Below are 19,648 nucleotides of genomic sequence, written 5' to 3'. Positions count from 1 at the left end.
GAAATTTTCTAATCTTTACCTGCAAAGGCTGTTGAACAGTAGAGATTTTTTTGTGAAATTGTTTCAAGTAATTGGAAATTGAGCTCCACAAGGAGGTTTGTGACTTTGGTCTCTGAATCCTCGTCCTTAGTGTATTGAGCTCCAAAATTTTGTTTGACTGTGTAAATATGACAAAGGGAATTTTTTTCCATTTTCTATGCAGAATAAAATCTAGTATTTCTCAAATAGGCTATTTTATTTGAGATTTTTATTACCACATAATTTGTCAGGCAACTTTATCAAAGTTACAGAAAACAGCTTTGGGTCTCATCAGCATTACAAAGATAAATTGTTGCTGCAAAAGTATAAATAGATTATGGGAGGGTAATCTGATATGAATTTGAGCTCTGTATTTCATTATTGATTCAAGGAAATATTCTGTTATCTGAAGAAAACTTGTTGTTTTGAATATTGCTAGTACTTTTCCAAAATGAAGGGACCTTCAAGGAAAGAAGTAGAAAAATGGATGCACCTCTGAGAGAAAAATATTTAATTAAAATAAAAGCCAAAAAATAATCAAGTGTGTAGACATATTTTACTTTTATTCCTTTATTTACCATGTAATAGTTAGACTTTAATATATAAAATTATTTAAATTTAGAATTCATACATTGATCTGAACAATTCAGCAAAAAAATTGGTATTTTCCTTGTTTTTGTAGTAAAGGATTTTTCTTGATCTTGCTAAATAACTTGCAGTTGGGTAGATAATGGATATGTCTTTTAGCATTTCATAATCTTGATATCTCAGTAATCAATTCCAATATTAACGGAAATATTTCCCAATTTAATGATATTTGTAAAAATTCGTCTTGGTTAATGTAGCAGTGAGTTAATGATTTGTCTTTAGAGATTCTTACAGCATATGACAGTCTTGGCTGCTGTCAAAGCTTAGATGAGGTTACCAACTGGCAAACGGGGTAGACACATGTATGCATAAGGTGTTTTGCTCAGGTTGATGGGATTACCATCCAGTCTGATGTCTTCGAGAGCCCTACGTACATAAGTAAAATCTCTCATTTTGCAGAAAGTATCTTCATGCATCTCTTGAATGTTGTTGTTCTAAAAGAAAACAAGCAAACAAAAACAAAGCTATCAGAATAGTTGCCTGAAAGTAAAACCATTTATGGATGTATTTTCAGTGTCTAGAGAGATACTTGTTTGAACTCAAGGGCCCAGATTGTGGCAGCAAGTCATCAACAGAGATATCTTCCAAGCAGAGGAAAATTTCTTGGTCAGTTCAAAGTTTCAAAACTAAGTAACTCAAACCAAGTAGCAGAGACAGGCTTTGAAGGAGGAGCCTTGTAGAAATATAGAGCACTTTCAATTTCCAGATTATATTGAAGAGCCTTGTTAAGACAAATTTGAGCCAGGATAGGCCAGTCTAAAAATCATAGAAACATAATTATCGTCCTGACATCTTAATGTACCTCAACCTACAAAGGCACAAATCTGTAATTTGATCTGTGACAATTTCTCTCCCCCAGGCCCTCTCACATTAGTTTAACTCACATCTGTATGTATACTGGGAAAACAGAATGCTTTCAGTTTTATTCCTTTGATTTAAATTCCTCTTATATGCCTTATATTCTCTGAACTTCCGTTCTTGAAATGAACTATTCTCAACAATGAAATGCTGGAACACAATATTGTCAGGAAACTGGGACTAAAAAGCTCATCACCTAAAATGAGGGCCGTCTGAAAATTCTTCACTTCTCCATTCCTTTGCTAGTCAGAAATTGGTGTGGAAAAAGTCCAGCTCACTAACTTTTTTCTGTAGCACACAGCACTGAATATTTAATTTACAGTCACAAACAGGTGAAAAAACAAGTCAGCTAGCAGGCAGTTTCTATAAATTTACTTACTGAAAGACAGAGGTTAAATGATATGAGGTACATTGCTTACTGAAAGGTTTTTTCTGTATGATACAATAAGTAAAAATATCTGATAAACAAAAATGTAAATAGTTATAAGAGGAGATAAAGGGAAAGACCTGGAAAAGGCTAAAAGGAAGAATTCAGAGAGAAACTATTTGATAAAAGGAAGTAGAGAAAAAAGGATTACAGAAGGGTGATGGACGGGATGTTCTAACATAGTCAAATGGAAAAATTTGACTAAAAAATGGTAGCTGGGAATTGCCTTTATTAAAAGAATGAAATGCACTGAATATAGATACAAATAAATACGTAAAATAACTTCCCCATGGTATTCAAAAGTATTTCTGTTGGAAGATTCATATGAGCAGTGTAAAGGATTTGTCATTAGTCTCTTAGACACTTAGGTAAGTCTCTTAGACTAATGTTGCTCTTGACAGCTGTGAACATAACTTTAACTTGTGCTAATAAAATTCCAGAATTTGATTTTTGGAAAATATTGTATTAGAAATTTTGAAAATTAATGCTTAGCTGAGCTAAATTTTACTTCTTTGAAAGGTTGCATTCACTAGTTAATTTTATGCTTCCCATAGCTTTTTTAGTCAAGTAAGAACATTTTTGGAGAAAGAGAAGGAACTACAAGACAAATGGTTGCCCTTCCCAGTTGTGCATACTATTTGAACATGAGGTAAGGAGACATTTCTTTTGTAGCCTACCTGAAGATGAAGAGCTTGGAGGCTTTCAGGGAGCGGCAATGGAATATGATCCAAGTTATTGTCAGTGATATAAAGGTGCTGCAGTTCATCCAGATTCTAGAGGAAGATGGAAAAAAGCAGGGGGAAATGACGGACGTATTTGAAAAAGCCATCTCGATACGCAGGGATGACAAGAAGGTGATCAGTAGGGTAGCCAGCATGGATTCATAAAGGTAAATCAGGCTTGACCAACCTGATTGCCTTCTAAAATGAAACAACTACCAGAATGGATGAGGGGTAACACTGAATATTGTCTACCTTGACTTCAGCAAGGCTTTCAACTCTTTCTGTCATAGTATACTCTACAGCAAAATCAGGAAGTGTGGACTGGAAGAGTGGACAGTGAGGTGGATTGAGAACTGACTGAACAGCAGATCCCAGAAGGACATAATCAATGGCATGGGGTCTAGTGGGAGGTCTGCCACTAACACTGTCCACCAAGGTTCAGTACTGGGCCCAGTATCATTTAACATGTTCATCAATGACTTGGATGGAGGGACAGATGCTTCCTCAGCAAGTTCACTGATGACACAAAGCTGGGAGGAGTTGCCAGCGCCCAGAGGGCTGTGCAGCCCTCCAGAAGGATCACAACAGGCTGGAGAGATTGGCAGAGATGAACCATCTGAAATTCAACAAAGGCAAATGCAGGGTCCTGCACCTGGTAAAGAATAACCCCACACAGCAGTACAGGCTGGGGGCTGACCTGCTGGCAAGCAGCTCTGCAGAGAAGGACCTGGGGGTCCTGGTAGACAACAAGCTGTCCATGAGCCACCAGTGACCTTGTGGCCAAGAAGGCCAGTAAGATCCTGGGGTTCATTAGGAAGCCAGCAGGTCAAGGGAGGTGATCCTGCCCCTCTGCTCAGCGCTGGTGAGGAACATCTGGAGTGCTGTGTCCAGTTCTGGGCTTCTCAGGACAAGAGAGAGACATGGAGCTCCTGGAGCAGGCCCAGTGGAGGGCTACAAAGATGATTAGGGGACTGGAGCATCTCTCTCATGAGAATAGACTGCACTTCTATCCACATCCTCTGGAGGGGGGAAGAAAAGATTTTCCCATCACACTCAAACTTACTTTAAATGCCTCATTTGGTATCCCTCTGCGACCAAGCCTGTTCTTACTAACATCAATGAACGTTAAGGTAGATGGCAACTCAGGGAGTTGCCTTATCCTATTGTCACGGAGCACCAACTCCTGAAGTTGGGGCAATCTTCGGAAGGCATCCTTGTGGATCTCTGATATAAAGTTTGCAGTCAAATCAATCCTCTTTAAATGGTCTGGCAGAGAAATGAGATATAACAGATGTGAGAATGTATTTAGTGATATTTTAAAAAAACCCTGCCTTTGTCATTCTTGATATATATTTCAGTGAAAGACTTCAAAGTTCAGAGTTTTAAGATTTCTGTGTGTTTTGGGAATCTTTTCAATTATTACCTTTTGAAAAAGGGTAACAAACACTTAAAGGGAAACAAACATATTCTCTACTACCTTGTTCCACATTTCTTTATTCCAACATTTTCCTATATGTAAGAAATTTGATATATTGGCTTCTTTATAAAATACACTCAAGCACTTTTTCCAATTAAAAAAACCCCCCAAAATTAAATTGAATATTTGGGGGTTTTTATTACCTTTCTAAAGATGATTGCAAGTAACAGCAAAAAGATCAATTATCATTGTTATTTATAACTCAAAATTTGGCAGAGAATTTGCATCTAATGTATTGACCTTTCTACTCCAAAGCAGCAAAATGCATGCACATTTATGTGTAAAATTTACCATCATTAAACATTATATAAAATATATCATTATGTTTTAGCTTGATATGAGCCAGAAATAAACAAAATTAAAGTTAATTGCTATAATACTGCTATCCGTACTTAAGTTAGCAAAGTCATTTCTGCTGATCTTCCTGATTCTGTTGTAGCGTGAATAGAAATATGTGGTTTTCTTAGGCAATGGTGGAACAGCATCAAGCTCACGATCATCACAGTAGACTGTGGTCCCTAGGCATGTACACAAAAGGCAAGTGGGAACACCTATCAAGAAATTTAAGAGAAAACACTTTGTTAGAATGGAAATTTATAAAAATTTTACATAAATTACTACAATGAAATGCTCACGTTAAGTACCTAGCGATCATATTTTGTCTATGGTAAAGTTCACTTCCCATTCTGCTTTGATCACCAAACCATATAATTACAACAATAAAGTGATTAAATTCTTTTAAAAATGAAGTTATTTTTCTCCCTATGCCTAGAAGAACAATTAACTTGTTCTAATATAGTATTTCTCAGACTATATAGAATATTTGGTGACAGCAACCAGCCAAAAGTTGATTGCCCCTTAAGCTAGCAGGCATATACTTCTATCTAGATAGAGGAATAACAGCTGATGAATTAAACTTGTTGTAATTCCTATTTTGTTCTGTAAATTTTACTTCTGATTGTTTTGTAAGGAAATTAGTAATTTCCTACGGAGCTATGGAGAAGAACCTGTGTTTCGTTTGTATGTTGTTTAATTACATGTTCAGATACAGGAATTCTACATCATGACAATTTTTTCAATATGAGTCTGAGCTAAGGTAACTTGGAGACCATGTTAACAAAACATTTGGTTGCCACTAGAAGTTTATGAAAACGAAAAATGAAGTCATATGATACCAGCCATAAAACTGCATGAATACCATGAAGCTAAAAGGGGTTTTTTGATAGCACTGTTCAAATTTGGTGAGACTTGTGAAAGACTGAAATGTTATAGGTAATGTCTTAAACATTGTTATGAAGTACTTTTTGCCATTATGGCAAAAGTGTATAAAGAAGCTTTGACCACCAAAGCCCACCTCTCCCTGAAGGTGCCTCCTGACTGGAACTTTGGTCTGTGAGCTGAACCACCTAAGGAAACTTGAGATAAGATAAAGGTGACACTATTCAATTATCTCAGGTATGGGGAGAAATAAACAAGGCTGAGGGAGAAGAATGTATTCACAAGAAAGCCAAAACCCAGCAGCTGTCCTGAAAATAAACTCTGGCTGGGTTTGGGGAGGCACAAGCAACCCCCTAACCACAGCAGCAGGAGGAGAGTTTTTGGGTGTACGCTGTAACCTCTGATCAGAGGCAATGAACACACATCCTCCCTCACACAAACTGGCTCAGCTGTATACCCCTCCCCACCCTGGGAAGGCCACATCCATGGGGCATTCACTTAAGAGGCAGCTGAGGGGGTTTCATAATCCATCAAAGACCCCCAGAGTGCCCCCAGACTCATTCCTGAGGCCTTGTACCACAGGTCTGCACATGATGCAAAGGGTTGCAACAGATCCAGAGTCTGCTGCAAGAGCCTGTGTCAAACTTGTCACCCCCAAGGAGAGCTACCGGGGCATTCCCACCTGGCCCTAATGTATATTAACCCATTGAACTCTGTTTTCTGGCACCCTCACTACCAAGAAGACCAGAAAATGAGGATCAATGGGATGCCATCAGGATCCATGCAGTGGTGATATTTTCAACTTAATCTATCTCTCTGTTACTCTCTTTCTCTCCCCCTCCCTCCTTTTTTATATTTCTTTCTATCCCGCTCTCTCTCTCTCTCTCCCCCTCACACCATTTACTATTAAATAAAATTCATCCTGTTGACTTCGGCATATGGTCTTGTTTGCACCTTAATTCAGGCAGAGGCATCTCTCTAACAGTTTTAATAGCGGGATCATAATACTTGTGACATTGAGTTTTTTGATACATATTTTCCTTGTTTATGGGTATAAATCATCATATCTGTTTATCAGCTTTTAATCCCACAGAAGTACTTTTCTGTTATGTTTTCCTTCTTCTTGTAGCAGATGAGGTTGTTTGCTCTCGTTACTTATAGAATAGTAGGATAATTCAGGAATATGAAAATTTTTTTCTTGCAGATTGGTTTTTCTCCACATCAGATGTGGCTACATGAGAGATGTGCCTTCTTAATCTGCCTCAATTACCCGTAGGTAATTGAGGTGCCTTTTGAGACAAGATTAAAGAATCAGTAACCAGAGTACTCTTTTATTTTTATGTGATAATATCTACTTGGACATCCAGGAATGCAATTTCTGGAGAGATAAGAACCTTTTCATGCTTTCCCTAATTTTCTGCACAGGACAGATTTAATTGGTTACAGAGAGCAAGCCTGACACAGGGAAAAAATATCCACACTTTGAACTATTCCAGCAAATCTAGGCCTAGATGAATTTAGAGTTAAGGATGGCTGATATTTTTTCATAATATTGCAATATAATAGCATAGTACTGGGAAAGGGTTTCACCCTGTCCTATTTTTGGTCTTAGAGGAGTGGTATTTGTCACTTATGTCTGGTGGACACTGAAAAAAAGCAGAGGTAGGGGAAGGATTCAAAAAGATAAAACAAGAAAAATGAGCTTGTCTTAATGTTACTGATCCTTGCAGTCTTCTATTCAGTACCAGGCCAACAGCAGCAATGTCTGACAGGAAAATGTATTGCTAGAAAATGGAAGACACGAGAAATTTGATTTGACATGATACTGTCTTGAGCATTTCTTTAGTTGATGCACTACTTGATTTGCATGCAGTACTCAAAAATGTTGATCGATACAGAATTTACCATATATAATATTTACAGGATATATTGTAACATCTTGTAGCTCTCAAAATTGAAAAAAATGTATGTATGGGCATTTCTTTTTCTTTTTTCTGAAATCTCCTGGGAAGTTCTCATTCCATTTTTGTTTGTTTTGACCGTGTTTATTTTTGCCTGGTCAGGCTCACTTGTTGTATGTACCAAAATAAGATTATGAATTATTAATTTCACTGAATACACAATTTTGGAAGCAGGAACTCTGGGGTTTATGTTTGCTGTTGTTTTTTTTTTTTTCATTTTTCTTCTATGGCACTCAGCTGTAGTGTTAAGCATAGTAAAAAGTAGGATTTTCCTGCTACCATATGTTGATCACCATACAACACAAAGATCCCTCACAGCAATGGATAACTCTAGTGAGTTTTACCTACTAGAATTTAGAGGAGCTTCTGACAAATGTCAATAATTAGCATTTCAAAGTTTGTGGGGGAGAGGGACAGATTATGTTTTGCAATTTTAATTCCCTTGCAAGATTTATAAAGTTCTTATTTCACTATAGGTAGTCAGAACTGAAAATCTTATTTACTCAAAAGTTCTAAGCATCTCCCTTTCCTTAAGTTTTTCAGTCTACAGGTTTTCATGGTCAAAAATTCTTCAACATTTTAACTACACTTTGTATGAAAACATTTATAGAAAACATGTAGCAAATCATTATAAATAAAGACAGTTGATAATGATATTGAAATCTAAGACAAAAAAACAAGTACTGGTAGCATTTGCCAACTATCAGCAAATTTTTAAGTTGTAAATCTTCACTGGCACAGTTGTTTTCATGGTGACATAGTATGGAAACCTCTTGACACCTATCTGGAGCATGCAAGATAGGCATGTTATATATTTCTTCAGTAAGAGAAGTATAGAATTTATGTACTTCATCTTCAGTAAAAAAGAAAATAAAGTGGGCTTGCTCAAAACCAAAGCTACACAGAAAAACCTCATTTCTCTTTCCTACTAACCATCTTGAGTCTGGGGTCCAAGAACCCCTGACCCCTGTGCTGAAGACCCGTCAATTAATTTTGGCGTTGATGCTTCATCCTCAGTTTCTTCTGTCAATGGTGCAGAAGAATAACTCTCTTGAATTACAGAAGGTAGTTCTGTCCCAATCTCTGTCTAGGGAAAATTAAAAGGAAATGTTACTGTTTACTTCCCTTGGAAGTTGTTTCTTTTCCAGTTATTCGTATTCTCCCACTAGAGGTCACATATTTTCTGAGGTTTAGTGCTTGAGCTTCATTTTATCCAGGAACTATAATGAATTCTGATGATATATAAAAAATTCATGAAAACCCAACATACTTATTCACTTTTTATCCCAGTGTTTTGAATGTTTTTTTATGTATTCACACATGCATATACTTAATTACTGAGAATATATACTAGCAAAATTACCTTTTCATATTTATTTAAAGATAAATTAGATTTGTGATAAAAATTGATAAACTGTGTGTGACAAATGAAAATTTGCTGTGAAATATCAAAAAGGCGCAAGTCATTTACCATAAAATTGTAAGTTGTACCATCATAAATCCAAATCCAATGTAGCTGTGGAGGCTCTGCTTAGAACACTAACATCATTTAGAAATATTATTAATGAATTCTGAATTCTGACTTCACATATTACTTGAAAATATGTTGGTGGGTTTTTTGTCTTTTTTTCCCCTATATCTGAATACCAAAAGACTCTGGTTAGCTGCATTCATTAGTACCTGTATTATGTGGTATGAAAAAATTGATTTATATAAAAATATTGGATAAAATCTATATTTTAAAACACTTATAAAATTTGGAAGATCTTTGCATGGACATAGAAAACTTTTTTTTTTTGTCCTTCACTCAACATAATTAGTCAAACCAGTGAATTTTGTCAGGTTAACTTTAATTCTAAAAACACATTCTGTTGATTTTCCTATATGACAATTTAGGATAAAAATTAAGATGTAGCAATTTTCTTGTATCATATCACTGTTCATAAAAAGAGTATTGCAGACTTGCTAAGCTTGTTGCAGAGGGGTCTGTGCTAGCAAAGAGACAGAGTTGTTTTCTGTAATCACCCAGACATAGTTGTGTGACCTTTGCAAGTTGCTTTCCTGCTGTATCTTCATTTCTCCATGTGTAATAATATTGTTTGACTGCACTGAGCCCCTTGTGAAAATGTGATCTTTATTCTTTAAATCCAAGACAATTAATTAGTGTCCTTATAGGGTTTTGCACAGCTGAGGTTCTGTTAAAAATTTGATGTATCTAATCCTGTGGTGCTGCACCCCTGCACTGCAGTTAGCACTCCTTATCTTTTTCTAAGGCACAGCCAAATATAGGAATTTTGTCACAGTATCATTATTCCAAGTGCAAAGGCACCAAAGCCCAAAATTCTGCTTCAGTTTTCATCCACTGCAGCTTTCTAGCACAACATCACCATAAAACTATTGAATCCTGAGTCTTTCACCTGACCAAGCATCTCCTTTTTTGAGACCATACCACAGCTACTGCTGTCTTTACTGTCTTTATGGAGAGCAAGTTGTTGAAATCCATTACAGTAGCGTTCATAAATTCTGATTGTAAAGGACAGTTAAAAAGTAATTGCATTCAGACTAGCCAAATGGTTAGAATTTTTAAAATTTGATTTTTTATGTAGACTATAGAAGTTAAAGGAACTAAAACACCTGACATCTGGATTCCAAGAAGTGGCAAAGCTTTTGCTGTATTTGATCCCTCTTTGAATCTCTCTGTACGTGTATATATATTTCACATGTAACCAGCAGCTCAAGGGATGTGATTCTGCCCCTCTACTCTGTTCTCATGAGACTCCACCTGCAGTACTGCATCCAGCTCTGGGGTCTCCATCACAAAGAGGACATGGGCCTGTGGGACCAAGTCTGGAGGAGGGCCAAGAAGATGAAGACAGAGAGTTGGGGTTGTTCAGCCCAGAGAAAAGAAGGCTCTGGGAAGACCCTGTAGTAGCTTTTCAGTACCTGAAGGGGACCTACAAGAAAGCTGGAGAGAGACTTTTTAGAAGGACATGTGATAGGACAAGAGGGAATGGCTTGAAGCTGAAACTTTTATATATTATTAAATTCTTTTCTGTGAGGGTGGTGAGGCATTGGAAATGGTTGCCCAGAGAAGTTATGGATTCCCTTGCTCAAGGCAAGGATGGATGGGGCTTTGAGCAACCTGGGCTAGTTGAAAGTGTCCCTGCCCATGGCAGGGGGGTTGGAAGTAGAAGATCTTGGTCCCTTCTAACCCAGAAAATTCTATGATCTGTGAAAATTTTGGAAAAAAAACCACTTTACAACTCATAATAGGCTACCTGGATCTTGCAGCACAGCTATATATCATTACAAGCAGTATTAAGCATTGTGATCCTGGACTGCCTTAGAACGCCTAAATAACTACCTAAAATCTAATTTTTTGTACAAAAATAATTTGGTTTAGTTTATACAATGGAAATAGAGTCAAATATTTTGCATCAGTTTCACTGAAGACGGAGAACATGGGAGCAATAAAAAACCAGTAAGCACTCTGAACTACACAGGCTCAGATTTTGACTAAGAACAATTTAGGTTTTCTGTATATTCTTTAGTTGTATTCTAAAAAGTCACAGATACTATTAATAATTAGAGTTGATGGATAAAAAATGACCCAATACAGTTACCAAGGTCATAACCTCACAAAATGCAAGGTAATCAAATGAGCAAGATGACCTTCTGCTGAACCATGACTGAGTAACTTGAGTTGATGTAAGTAAGAGTAAGGATGTACCTTGTCATTTTGTGCAGACAAAAACACAATGTTACCATCTGCAGCACTGAGAGTAGACAGCTTAACCAGGAATGGACTTGGGGACAAATCAAAAGAAGACTTTGGGAACAAAGGAAATGGGACAGCTGTTCTCTGAATGGAGGAAGCCTAGAGGGAGAGATGCATTCCAGACTTTTATTGACCCAGGTTAGGACAGCACTAAAAATCTTGCACATGCTGTCTACTTCTTCACCAGTTTTGTGGAAATCAGATAAGAGTACCTATTCTGAACTTTGGAATTAAATCCAGAGATTTTGAGACCTGTTAATGTCTTCATATGCAACTTTGTTCTACTGAAAATAATATTCTGGAGGAGAGTATTTTCAAGGTGGACTTTTTTGTCCATATTTGGCGACATACTTTATGGAACTTTCTTGGGATTTGTGATTTACTTTATGCTCTCTGGGGGTTCTTAGTTGATTAATCACTGTAGCTGTTGGGTAACAAAGCAGAGGTGTTAACTTCTAGTACTTCTGTTTCTAGACTGTGATCTCTCTCTTTCTGTAGGATGTTTTCTGGATTTGTAGATGCGCAGTTAAAAGTCTCCCAGCAGCTTCCTTGCAAATGCACTAAATCCAGGGTTTAGGGAAGCTGTTGCAAGTAGTTAGCTTTATCCATTCAGTCTCCTGCAGTTGTGAGTGTCATAAGAAATAAAAATTATTGACGTCAGCTTAATGATGTTGCTATTTTTATACTGGTAACAGAGTAGAGTTGACTGACATATGTGTTTTACATACCAGACCCAGGGCATGAGCTGTATTTTCTTGCTGTACATAATGTGGACTTGAACCAGTGACCTAAAGGTAAAAGTCTGTTTCCCATTATTGGTCATCTGATCCATGCAGCTTTTACATGTTTGATAAATCATGCAAGACTGTAACAAGACAAAGATGTTTCCTGGACTATATACTGTACAGAATGATCCCTCATCTTCCAGATGTTTGTTTATTTTTGGCAACATGGCCTTTACTAAAAACAAAATAAATTTGAAATATAAATGATTGTATATCACTTAATGGCATTATTTTCCATAGGGTTTTTTGGAGGGACAAGGGAGCCTGGAATTAGGCAGGGAGTGGACTTGTATTTCATTTGCTACTTTAAGAAATATGCTTTATGGAAAATCACAAAGCAGGAAGAACATTGTAGAGAAATATAATAAAGTATGTTTCTCTTTGCCAATAGCTGCAAGTCTTCAAATAATAATCTGCTGTCCAAGATAGTTTTAATACATGGCATAAGAAAAAACTGAAGGGGTATCACATCACCTATCTTTAGACATCTAACTATATGGTTAATAGTTACCCTATTCTGTCTTTGGAATCAATCAAGAGATTTAGAGAATACCAGTGCAGGTTAGTGTCAGAGCACACCAAAGAACAGTGATATCTTTCCTGAGATTGCATGAAGCATCTATTTCTTTCCCCGCCTTGTATTTATCCAATGTGACTCCATTTTCTAATGAAATTGCTTAGAGTGGCTGGTCAATTCAGAGGCACTTTCAGACCAGGAAGTTACAAAGGTCAAGAATTCAGATATCGGAACACATCAGTAAGTGATAAAAAGCAATTGGTAAAATCCAACTTGTAACTTGCCATCCATAGGCTGGGCACTTAGTTTATATTAGCATCTCTTCACAGTCAGTACAGAATGATACAAAACTTCTGAAAAGCAGCTCCAGACACTGGCTACAGAAATTCCTTTTAGGGTGGGATGTTTAGGTATCTGTCTCTCACCATTGACAGTAAAGGAGGCAAGACAAATGAAAGACTAGAAAAGGCTCAGGAATTTATTTTATGTGTCTTTTATGTCTACACCTTTTAGGATCAAAACTGATGTATTACATATGATAAGTTTAAATCCACAGGAGAATATGAAGTGTGTTCTGTTTCAATGTTTCTTTAACTGCAAAAAAATACACTTAAAACATAGATGAAAATTCAAAACTTATAAAGAGGCATTAGAAACTAGAAGGGACAGCTGTTCCACACACTGACCCATCAAAAGGAACTAGTTTCCCCCATAGCTGTTCTGAAACTACCAAAGGCTTACAAGAATATGTCTAATTATGGTAGAAGCTATTCATAGAATCACAGAATGGTTTGGGTTGGATGGAACCATAAAGATCATCTATTTCCAACCCCCTTGTCACGGGCAGGGAGGTTTGTTTTCCTTTCCAAAAGTAGCTTGTACTGGTTTCTTCTTGAATTTTGCTTTTAAAGACTTTTTTTCTCCTACTGTTCTATCTTAAAAAGAAATAGATTTGTTAGTCACTTCAGAAAAGTGAATAATAAGAGCTTTCAAAGACTTCCTGAAAAAGTAGAAAAATTCCTATTTGAGGAATTCAAATGATAAGTTTGATTCTCTTATCAACTCTGCGGCTGACTTGTACATTACTTGTACTAATTAAAAGGGTTTTTAAAAAATGTATACGGCATGTTCTGAAAAGTCGTTGTATACCCACTTAGAAGTCTCTTATTTAATACCTACCACAATGATATGAACAGCAGTGTGAGCCTCTCTCAACGCTGCAGAATGGCAAGAGTGAGTTCTTGTTCAAGTATGGCCCCTCTTCATGTGTGTTATGGCAACAGCAGAGATGGCTTGTGTGTATGCACACAGACACGAGCAAATGTCTCAAACTGCAGTTCTGAGCTTTGTGCAGGCACCTGAATATCCCACTATTAGTTCGATTCAAATTCAACAAGCTAATGCTAATCAGCTCAAATGCATCAAATACAAGACTTTTGCTTTGCTTCTTTCTGAGTATTTTGTGGATCCTATTTTACAGCTTATTTATTTTGTGTAAGCAGACCCAGACCAACCTGTCTTATTTAATTTAACTCCCTTGCTTTTCTCTTTATTCAGTGCTAGGCAAACCATTCTTAAGTGCTCCTTTGCTTTTCAGCCTCACTGATTGCCTATCTTAGCAATGAAAATATTCTTCTGATTGGCCTATATTTTCACTTCTCATTTTTCTAACTTAGTTTTTCCTACCTAAAGGAAAACTGACTGATTATGTTTAACAGATATTATGATAAAATTGCAGTGCCATTTTATTAGGCATCAGTAGCTGATGTACATAAGAATCTCTCTCCACAATTTGTTTTTCTCACACATTTTCCAAACAAAGTTTTCGTTTCAAAGAGGGAAAAAGTGAGAAGCTCACACAAGAATTCCTTTGAGAGACTGGTTTGATTGTATTCATTTTGAAGAAGGCAATCTCTCTTCGTATATGTTTTCAGAAGCAGTTGGGAGACCCAGTCTTGATTGTGGCCTCTGAACCCTATCATGATATAAAATTAATTCAAAATACTAATGAATTGTAAAGAAAAGGGAAGATACAGCAGCTCATGTTTATACTGTTGTTACTGTCTGTTTCAGAAGATAAATCCAACAAAAAGCTTGTACACTTACAGTACATTTATTTGCAGTATCTTTCTCCTTTAGGACCTTGGAATTCTTTCCTTGATAATAGACTTTTCTTTTATATTGCCTTTTTTTAGCCATTTTCTGTGAAAGAGTTGATTCTGCTATCTTAATGTATCTATGCACATTTTATTTCTGAGTGATATTACTTAAAGTTTTTCCAGTAGCAATTTTCATTTGGATGCAAAGCTTTAGCTAGGTATTTTGTGTCTCACTAACCTGGGATCTTAGAAACCATAGATTATGTAGCCAATTTGACCCACCTAATATATGACAATACATAGCTTTGCTTGAGGATTCAATACAATTCTCACAAGTTATTCACAGCTACAATTATTTTCGCCGTGCAAATATTTGCATTAAAAATGTATCCCATGTATACACTAAGTAACCTTTCCCAACCTTGAGATTACTCTAGAATCTATGACAAAAATAGACTTCAAGTGGAAGAATATCAAGAGCCATTATCTAGAAACATTTTCAGAAAAATGTTTTCAATACAATGAAGTGTGTGTGTGTATACACACATACACACTACACAAGAAAAAATACTTCCAGAGTATGAGAAGTAACAAAGTCATGAACTTGGACTCGGGCACTCTTAGTTAACTGTATTAAGGCAAAAGTTTTGTACTAAGCCTGAAACAGATGTCTAGGGTTCATCAAAAATTATTTGAGGAAGATAGGTATATGGGGTCAGGCTGGGATGGAATTAGCTTTCCCCATGGTACCCCTCAGTGCTGTGCTTTGTGGTTTTAGCTGCAAAGGTGTTGATAACACACCTGTGTTTGGCAACTGCTGAGCAGTGCTGGCACAGCACCAAGGCAGTCTCTCCAACATTACACTCTCACCAATAGGCTAGAGGTGGTCAAGATCTCAGGAGGGGACACAGCCAGGACAGGTCACCCAAGCTGAGCAAAGGGATATTCCATATGGCATCTGGTCAGCAATACAAGCCAAGAGAAAGAAGGCAGTGAGGGCAGGGGGTGGGCTTTATTATCAAGGTGTTTGTCTTCAGGAGCACCTGCTACACGTACTCGAGTTCTACTTCCCTGGAAGTGTCTGGCCCTCACCAGCTAATGGGAAGTAGAGAACAAACATTTTGTTTCCCTTTGTTCTACGTGCAATTTTTGTTTTTCTTCATTGAACTGACTATATGTCAACTCACAAGTTTTTAACCTTAATTTTTTCTCCTGTGTCTCTGAGAAAGGGGAGTGAGAAAACATTTTGATGGTCATCTGGCAGCCAGCTAAGGTCAACTCACCTCAATACATATCCCAAGAGAATGATTCATACTTGTTTTGGAGCATGATCTTGGGATGCAAAGCCTAATTTAAACCAGACGTAATGAGTGGAACCTATACCTTTCTAATTACCTTTAGGTCTTTCCTCATTTTGGTGATTACACATTGAATGTGTGATTACAGTACCTTATGGGTCCAGAAAAGGACATGCTGACACAGGTGCTTTAGTTTAACTCCTTGAGTTAATTCAGGTGGTTAATTCACTTTGAAATTAACAGGAGTAGCACACCAAATGCATCTGAGGTACTGGAACTGGTCAGTCTCCTGGACCTTCTGCAAATCAGTTGGATGCACAACCATGGTAAAGTTTGCATTTTGCCAATGAGTCTAAAAATGTGTTAAACAGAATGACTTATCTTTGCACATAACTGAATTTTAAAATCTTAAATTGAAGACAGCAACAACAGAAAATGCTACTTTAACTTTTTCTCCACTATTTCAGAAGTCTAAAGACATGATTCAGAGCTCTCTAAAGGGAAATTCAGGTCTTAAAGAGTTACTGCACACAGGCCAGATCTGTTGAAGGCCTGCTGTTTGTCTGGGTCTCTGTGGTATTGCTCATCATGTAAGCTATGCATAATAAAAACTAACCCATGACCTTGAATAAATATTGAGTTTTACACATAGACCCACTTGTGTTGTTCACATCGTTATGATAACAAGATTTTAAACAGGAAAGTCATAACCACAATCAAGAAATCAAATGTATTCTGTTTAAAACTTGAGTGATATCAATATTATTCAATGATTAAAATATAAATTGCAAGACTGATATGCCCTATCAAATAGTACACTGACATGTCTATAAAATTTGCTTGATTTCTACAGCACTGACCACTCATATCTCCTGGGATATGTGGAACTGAATGTTTAGGATTCTCTTGGGTGGTACATGGTATTAGGAATGTAAGCAAAAAAAAGATTTTGGCTAAACATCTATGAAAAATGGCTCATACAGGGAGGTCCATCCATATGCAAAGCAAAATTCTGTTCAACTATTGTGACGGATGAACTTCACCTGATGAATTTTAAGAAGTCCATCTGAAGAGCTCAGTAATGGAAGATAATCATGCTCTGGAAAAGTTTACCAGACAGTATGAACAGTCTTTCTGAACTCTGCCTATTCCATGCTTTCTTAAAAAAACCCAACCTGTGTTGGGATCTCTTGTATCTTCTCTTGTTGGGTGCAAAATCAGTCATCCTGAATTTCTTTTCAGCTGGAAAAGAACACTAAAGCCTTGCTTTATCTTTATCTTTCACTCAGAATCTTCGGAAAGTTTGGTCCTATAACACCCATGCTTTGGTGTTATAGGACCTCACAGAGAAAGCACAGCATGGGAGAATCCCATCTACCATTCACTGCATTACTAAGAAATCTGTTGTTTGAATGAGAAAAACTCAGTGATGAGACACATTCAAAATAGTTTCTCCCATTTCTGGGAAGGAAGTAATTTCTGCAGGAATAAACGCTTCATTTTTAAGAACAAAGAGAGACAGAAACTGTGATTTATTAATCAGTGTGAAATAGAGAGAGCGCAGCAACTAAAATTGGTAGTGACTTTATCAGGAAATCAAGCTCAAACAGAATCAAGTACAGCACAAGAGTGGCACAAGGGAAACAGGCCAAAGGCAAGGTAAGTTCTTTGGAGCAAAGTTCTTCTCAGTCCCTCTTAGACTGAAAATTTATTTCCTACAAACTATAAGGTTCTGATCTTAGCTCTAGCTTTGAGATTATTCTTACCTCTTCAGTTCTCCTGTTTTGGGATATATTTATTCTTAAATTGTCTCTGTCCTTTGATTTCAAAGTTGTTATCCAATTTCTATCGCACAATGATGAAAGACTAGCTCCTATCCCTCCTGCTGTAATCATGAATCTTTCAAAGGAATGTGTTTTCATGAATTATGCATTGTTATGTGAAAGAGTACTAAAATATTATGTATAAAAAAGAAAAGACCATATTATTTAAATGTTGTATTTTTCACTCAACTTCTATCACACACAGTCCTGAAACACAGAGTGCTTATATTACCTTCAGGGAAGTTGTGCCGATGTCTAATCAGGAGCACGAGAATAAAATTAATGTAACCTTTTAATAATTTTAAAGAAATAAAGGAATATAGAAGAGGAAGGAAGCATTTAAGTCAACAAGTGGAGTCCCTTCCTTCTGCAGGTGACATATCTTACCAGCTCATATTGTATTAGAATTTCAACAGTTTTTCTTCAGTAATTTTTCTTACTTTCCTGTGTTTAAATTCAAGTGCTTTCCCTTTCTTTTTCTTCCTTCTGCCACTTTCATAACAGCAAGAGAAAACATTAGCATTTATGGCCTGAAATAGTTGTACTGAACATAAACCTAAGGAAACAGCATTTTACAACCTTATTTAATGGGAACTGCTGGAAGTCCTGTCTCAGCTGCCTCCATGCATCATACAGACAAATAAATCACAATGACAATCTCCAACAGAATTTGTGGAACATGGAGACCTGAGGAAAGCATGGTACCTTTCATCTACTCTTAAAAATTTCCACAAATAAAACCCCAAACAATCAGAATATATTTTGGCTTTGTTTGTAGGTTAGGGAAAAAGTGCATGAACTGCAAAGGCAATAGAAACCACATGAGTAGATTTGTCTGATAAATGTTTTCATGACAGAGAGAAACTGATCAGTAGCTACTGCATTTATGCACTTTGGAAAGACAGAATAAATAAGTTCCAGTTACCTCTACTTCATCAGACTGCTTGTTTTCATCAAACGCAAATGCATGAGGCAGCTCTCCAAATGGTATGTTATAGAACTCAGAATCATAAATTATGGTATCAGTGATAGGGGCAGCTCCAACAAACTCAAAGATAAAAAATCCCAGAAAAACATTTACAAAGGTCTGCATTCTGGTTTTTTTTTTCTGAAAGAGAACAAAATGGACAGATTGTAGGTAATCTGGTATTCACAAGGAATCTATGACAATTTAATGTCACAAATACAGTACTTTTATATATATATATAACACAATATTTCTGATGAATAATTTGTATTTATTCACGGGCACTCAGTGGTTTAGTCTGGTTTTCTTCGTGAAGAGTCCTTGGGCCTGAGAATTCTGCACACTGCTTTGGCCATTCTCATATTTATATAATTTAGAAAAGTTGAATTTTATTGGTGTAAAAATAAACTGACCTCAATGAGAACGTATGAGTGGTGTTTTTCCCCTTTCATCCAACTTCACCTATTTTCATTGCACCATTAGTTACGAACTTTTGTGAAACCAGTGAAAAGGTAAATTATTATATTAATTGTTTTTATCACAATAAATAATCTTTTGAAATGTATAACAATGTAATATTATATTTCTCCTCCATTATATAAACCCCAAACTGAACCAAACTAAAAAAAAACCAAACCAAACAAAACAAAAAAACCCACCAATCCATTAGAAAGCATTAGAAACTCTGTTGTCTCTGGATGAGCATAATCAAAACACTTTTCACCCACTAGTTGTTTTATCAGAATGTAACTTTAATTGGTGTGGCATATTTGGACCATACTTTTGCAAAGGTCTTGGGAGAAAAATAAGAAATAATATGTGTCCTTCATAGCCCCATGGACAGTAACGACAGTACTCTGAATTCCTTCATTATTTAGTCAACACCACTTCTAAAGTGGTGAGAAATGGTGGTGTAGTACGTTCACCTGTTCTCCTTGGAAAATAGAATGGTAAAATTGAGTTATCACCCATTTAAAGTTCCAGAATTTTGTGAAATGGTAGAAAATTCTTGCTAGGCTTGAGCACTAGTGTTTATGCGTTCCCTTTTCCTT

The 19,648-nt window shown here is 36.6% G+C and overlaps 1 protein-coding gene across 1 annotated transcript; it reads right to left on the bottom strand.

Moving 5' to 3' along the window:
• Positions 1-658: 658 nt before the first annotated feature.
• On the bottom strand, positions 659-18,731 carry EPYC (epiphycan). The gene is made up of 6 exons (XM_042017552.1): positions 18,555-18,731; positions 8,263-8,416; positions 4,543-4,701; positions 3,737-3,939; positions 2,629-2,724; positions 659-1,100 (listed from the first exon to the last, which is right to left on the bottom strand). Exons 1-6 carry the CDS (start codon positions 18,720-18,722, stop codon positions 930-932), a joined length of 951 nt encoding a protein of 316 aa, XP_041873486.1. The 5' UTR covers positions 18,723-18,731; the 3' UTR covers positions 659-929.
• Between the last annotated feature and the right edge of the window lie 917 nt (positions 18,732-19,648).

This window comes from Corvus kubaryi, unplaced genomic scaffold, assembly GCF_017639235.1.
Source record: "Corvus kubaryi isolate FWS band 111438036 unplaced genomic scaffold, C.kubaryi_AGA036_p1.0 137, whole genome shotgun sequence".
Taxonomy (NCBI): domain Eukaryota; kingdom Metazoa; phylum Chordata; class Aves; order Passeriformes; family Corvidae; genus Corvus; species Corvus kubaryi.
The sequence above is the reverse complement of the archived record's forward strand: the minus strand, read 5'-3'. Positions and strand labels throughout refer to the sequence as shown.

Bases quoted from the DNA above. Each gene is read 5' to 3' on its own strand.
- EPYC (XM_042017552.1), bottom strand. From the start codon at position 18,722: ATGCAGACCTTTGTAAATGTTTTTCTGGGATTTTTTATCTTTGAGTTT. The intron at 8,417-18,554 runs GTAACTGGAACT...AATTTTCCCTAG, and splicing joins AGCAGTCTGATGAAGTAGAG to ACAGAGATTGGGACAGAACT. The intron at 2,725-3,736 runs GTAAGTTTGAGT...ATCTTCCTCTAG, and splicing joins TACCAAATGAGGCATTTAAA to AATCTGGATGAACTGCAGCA.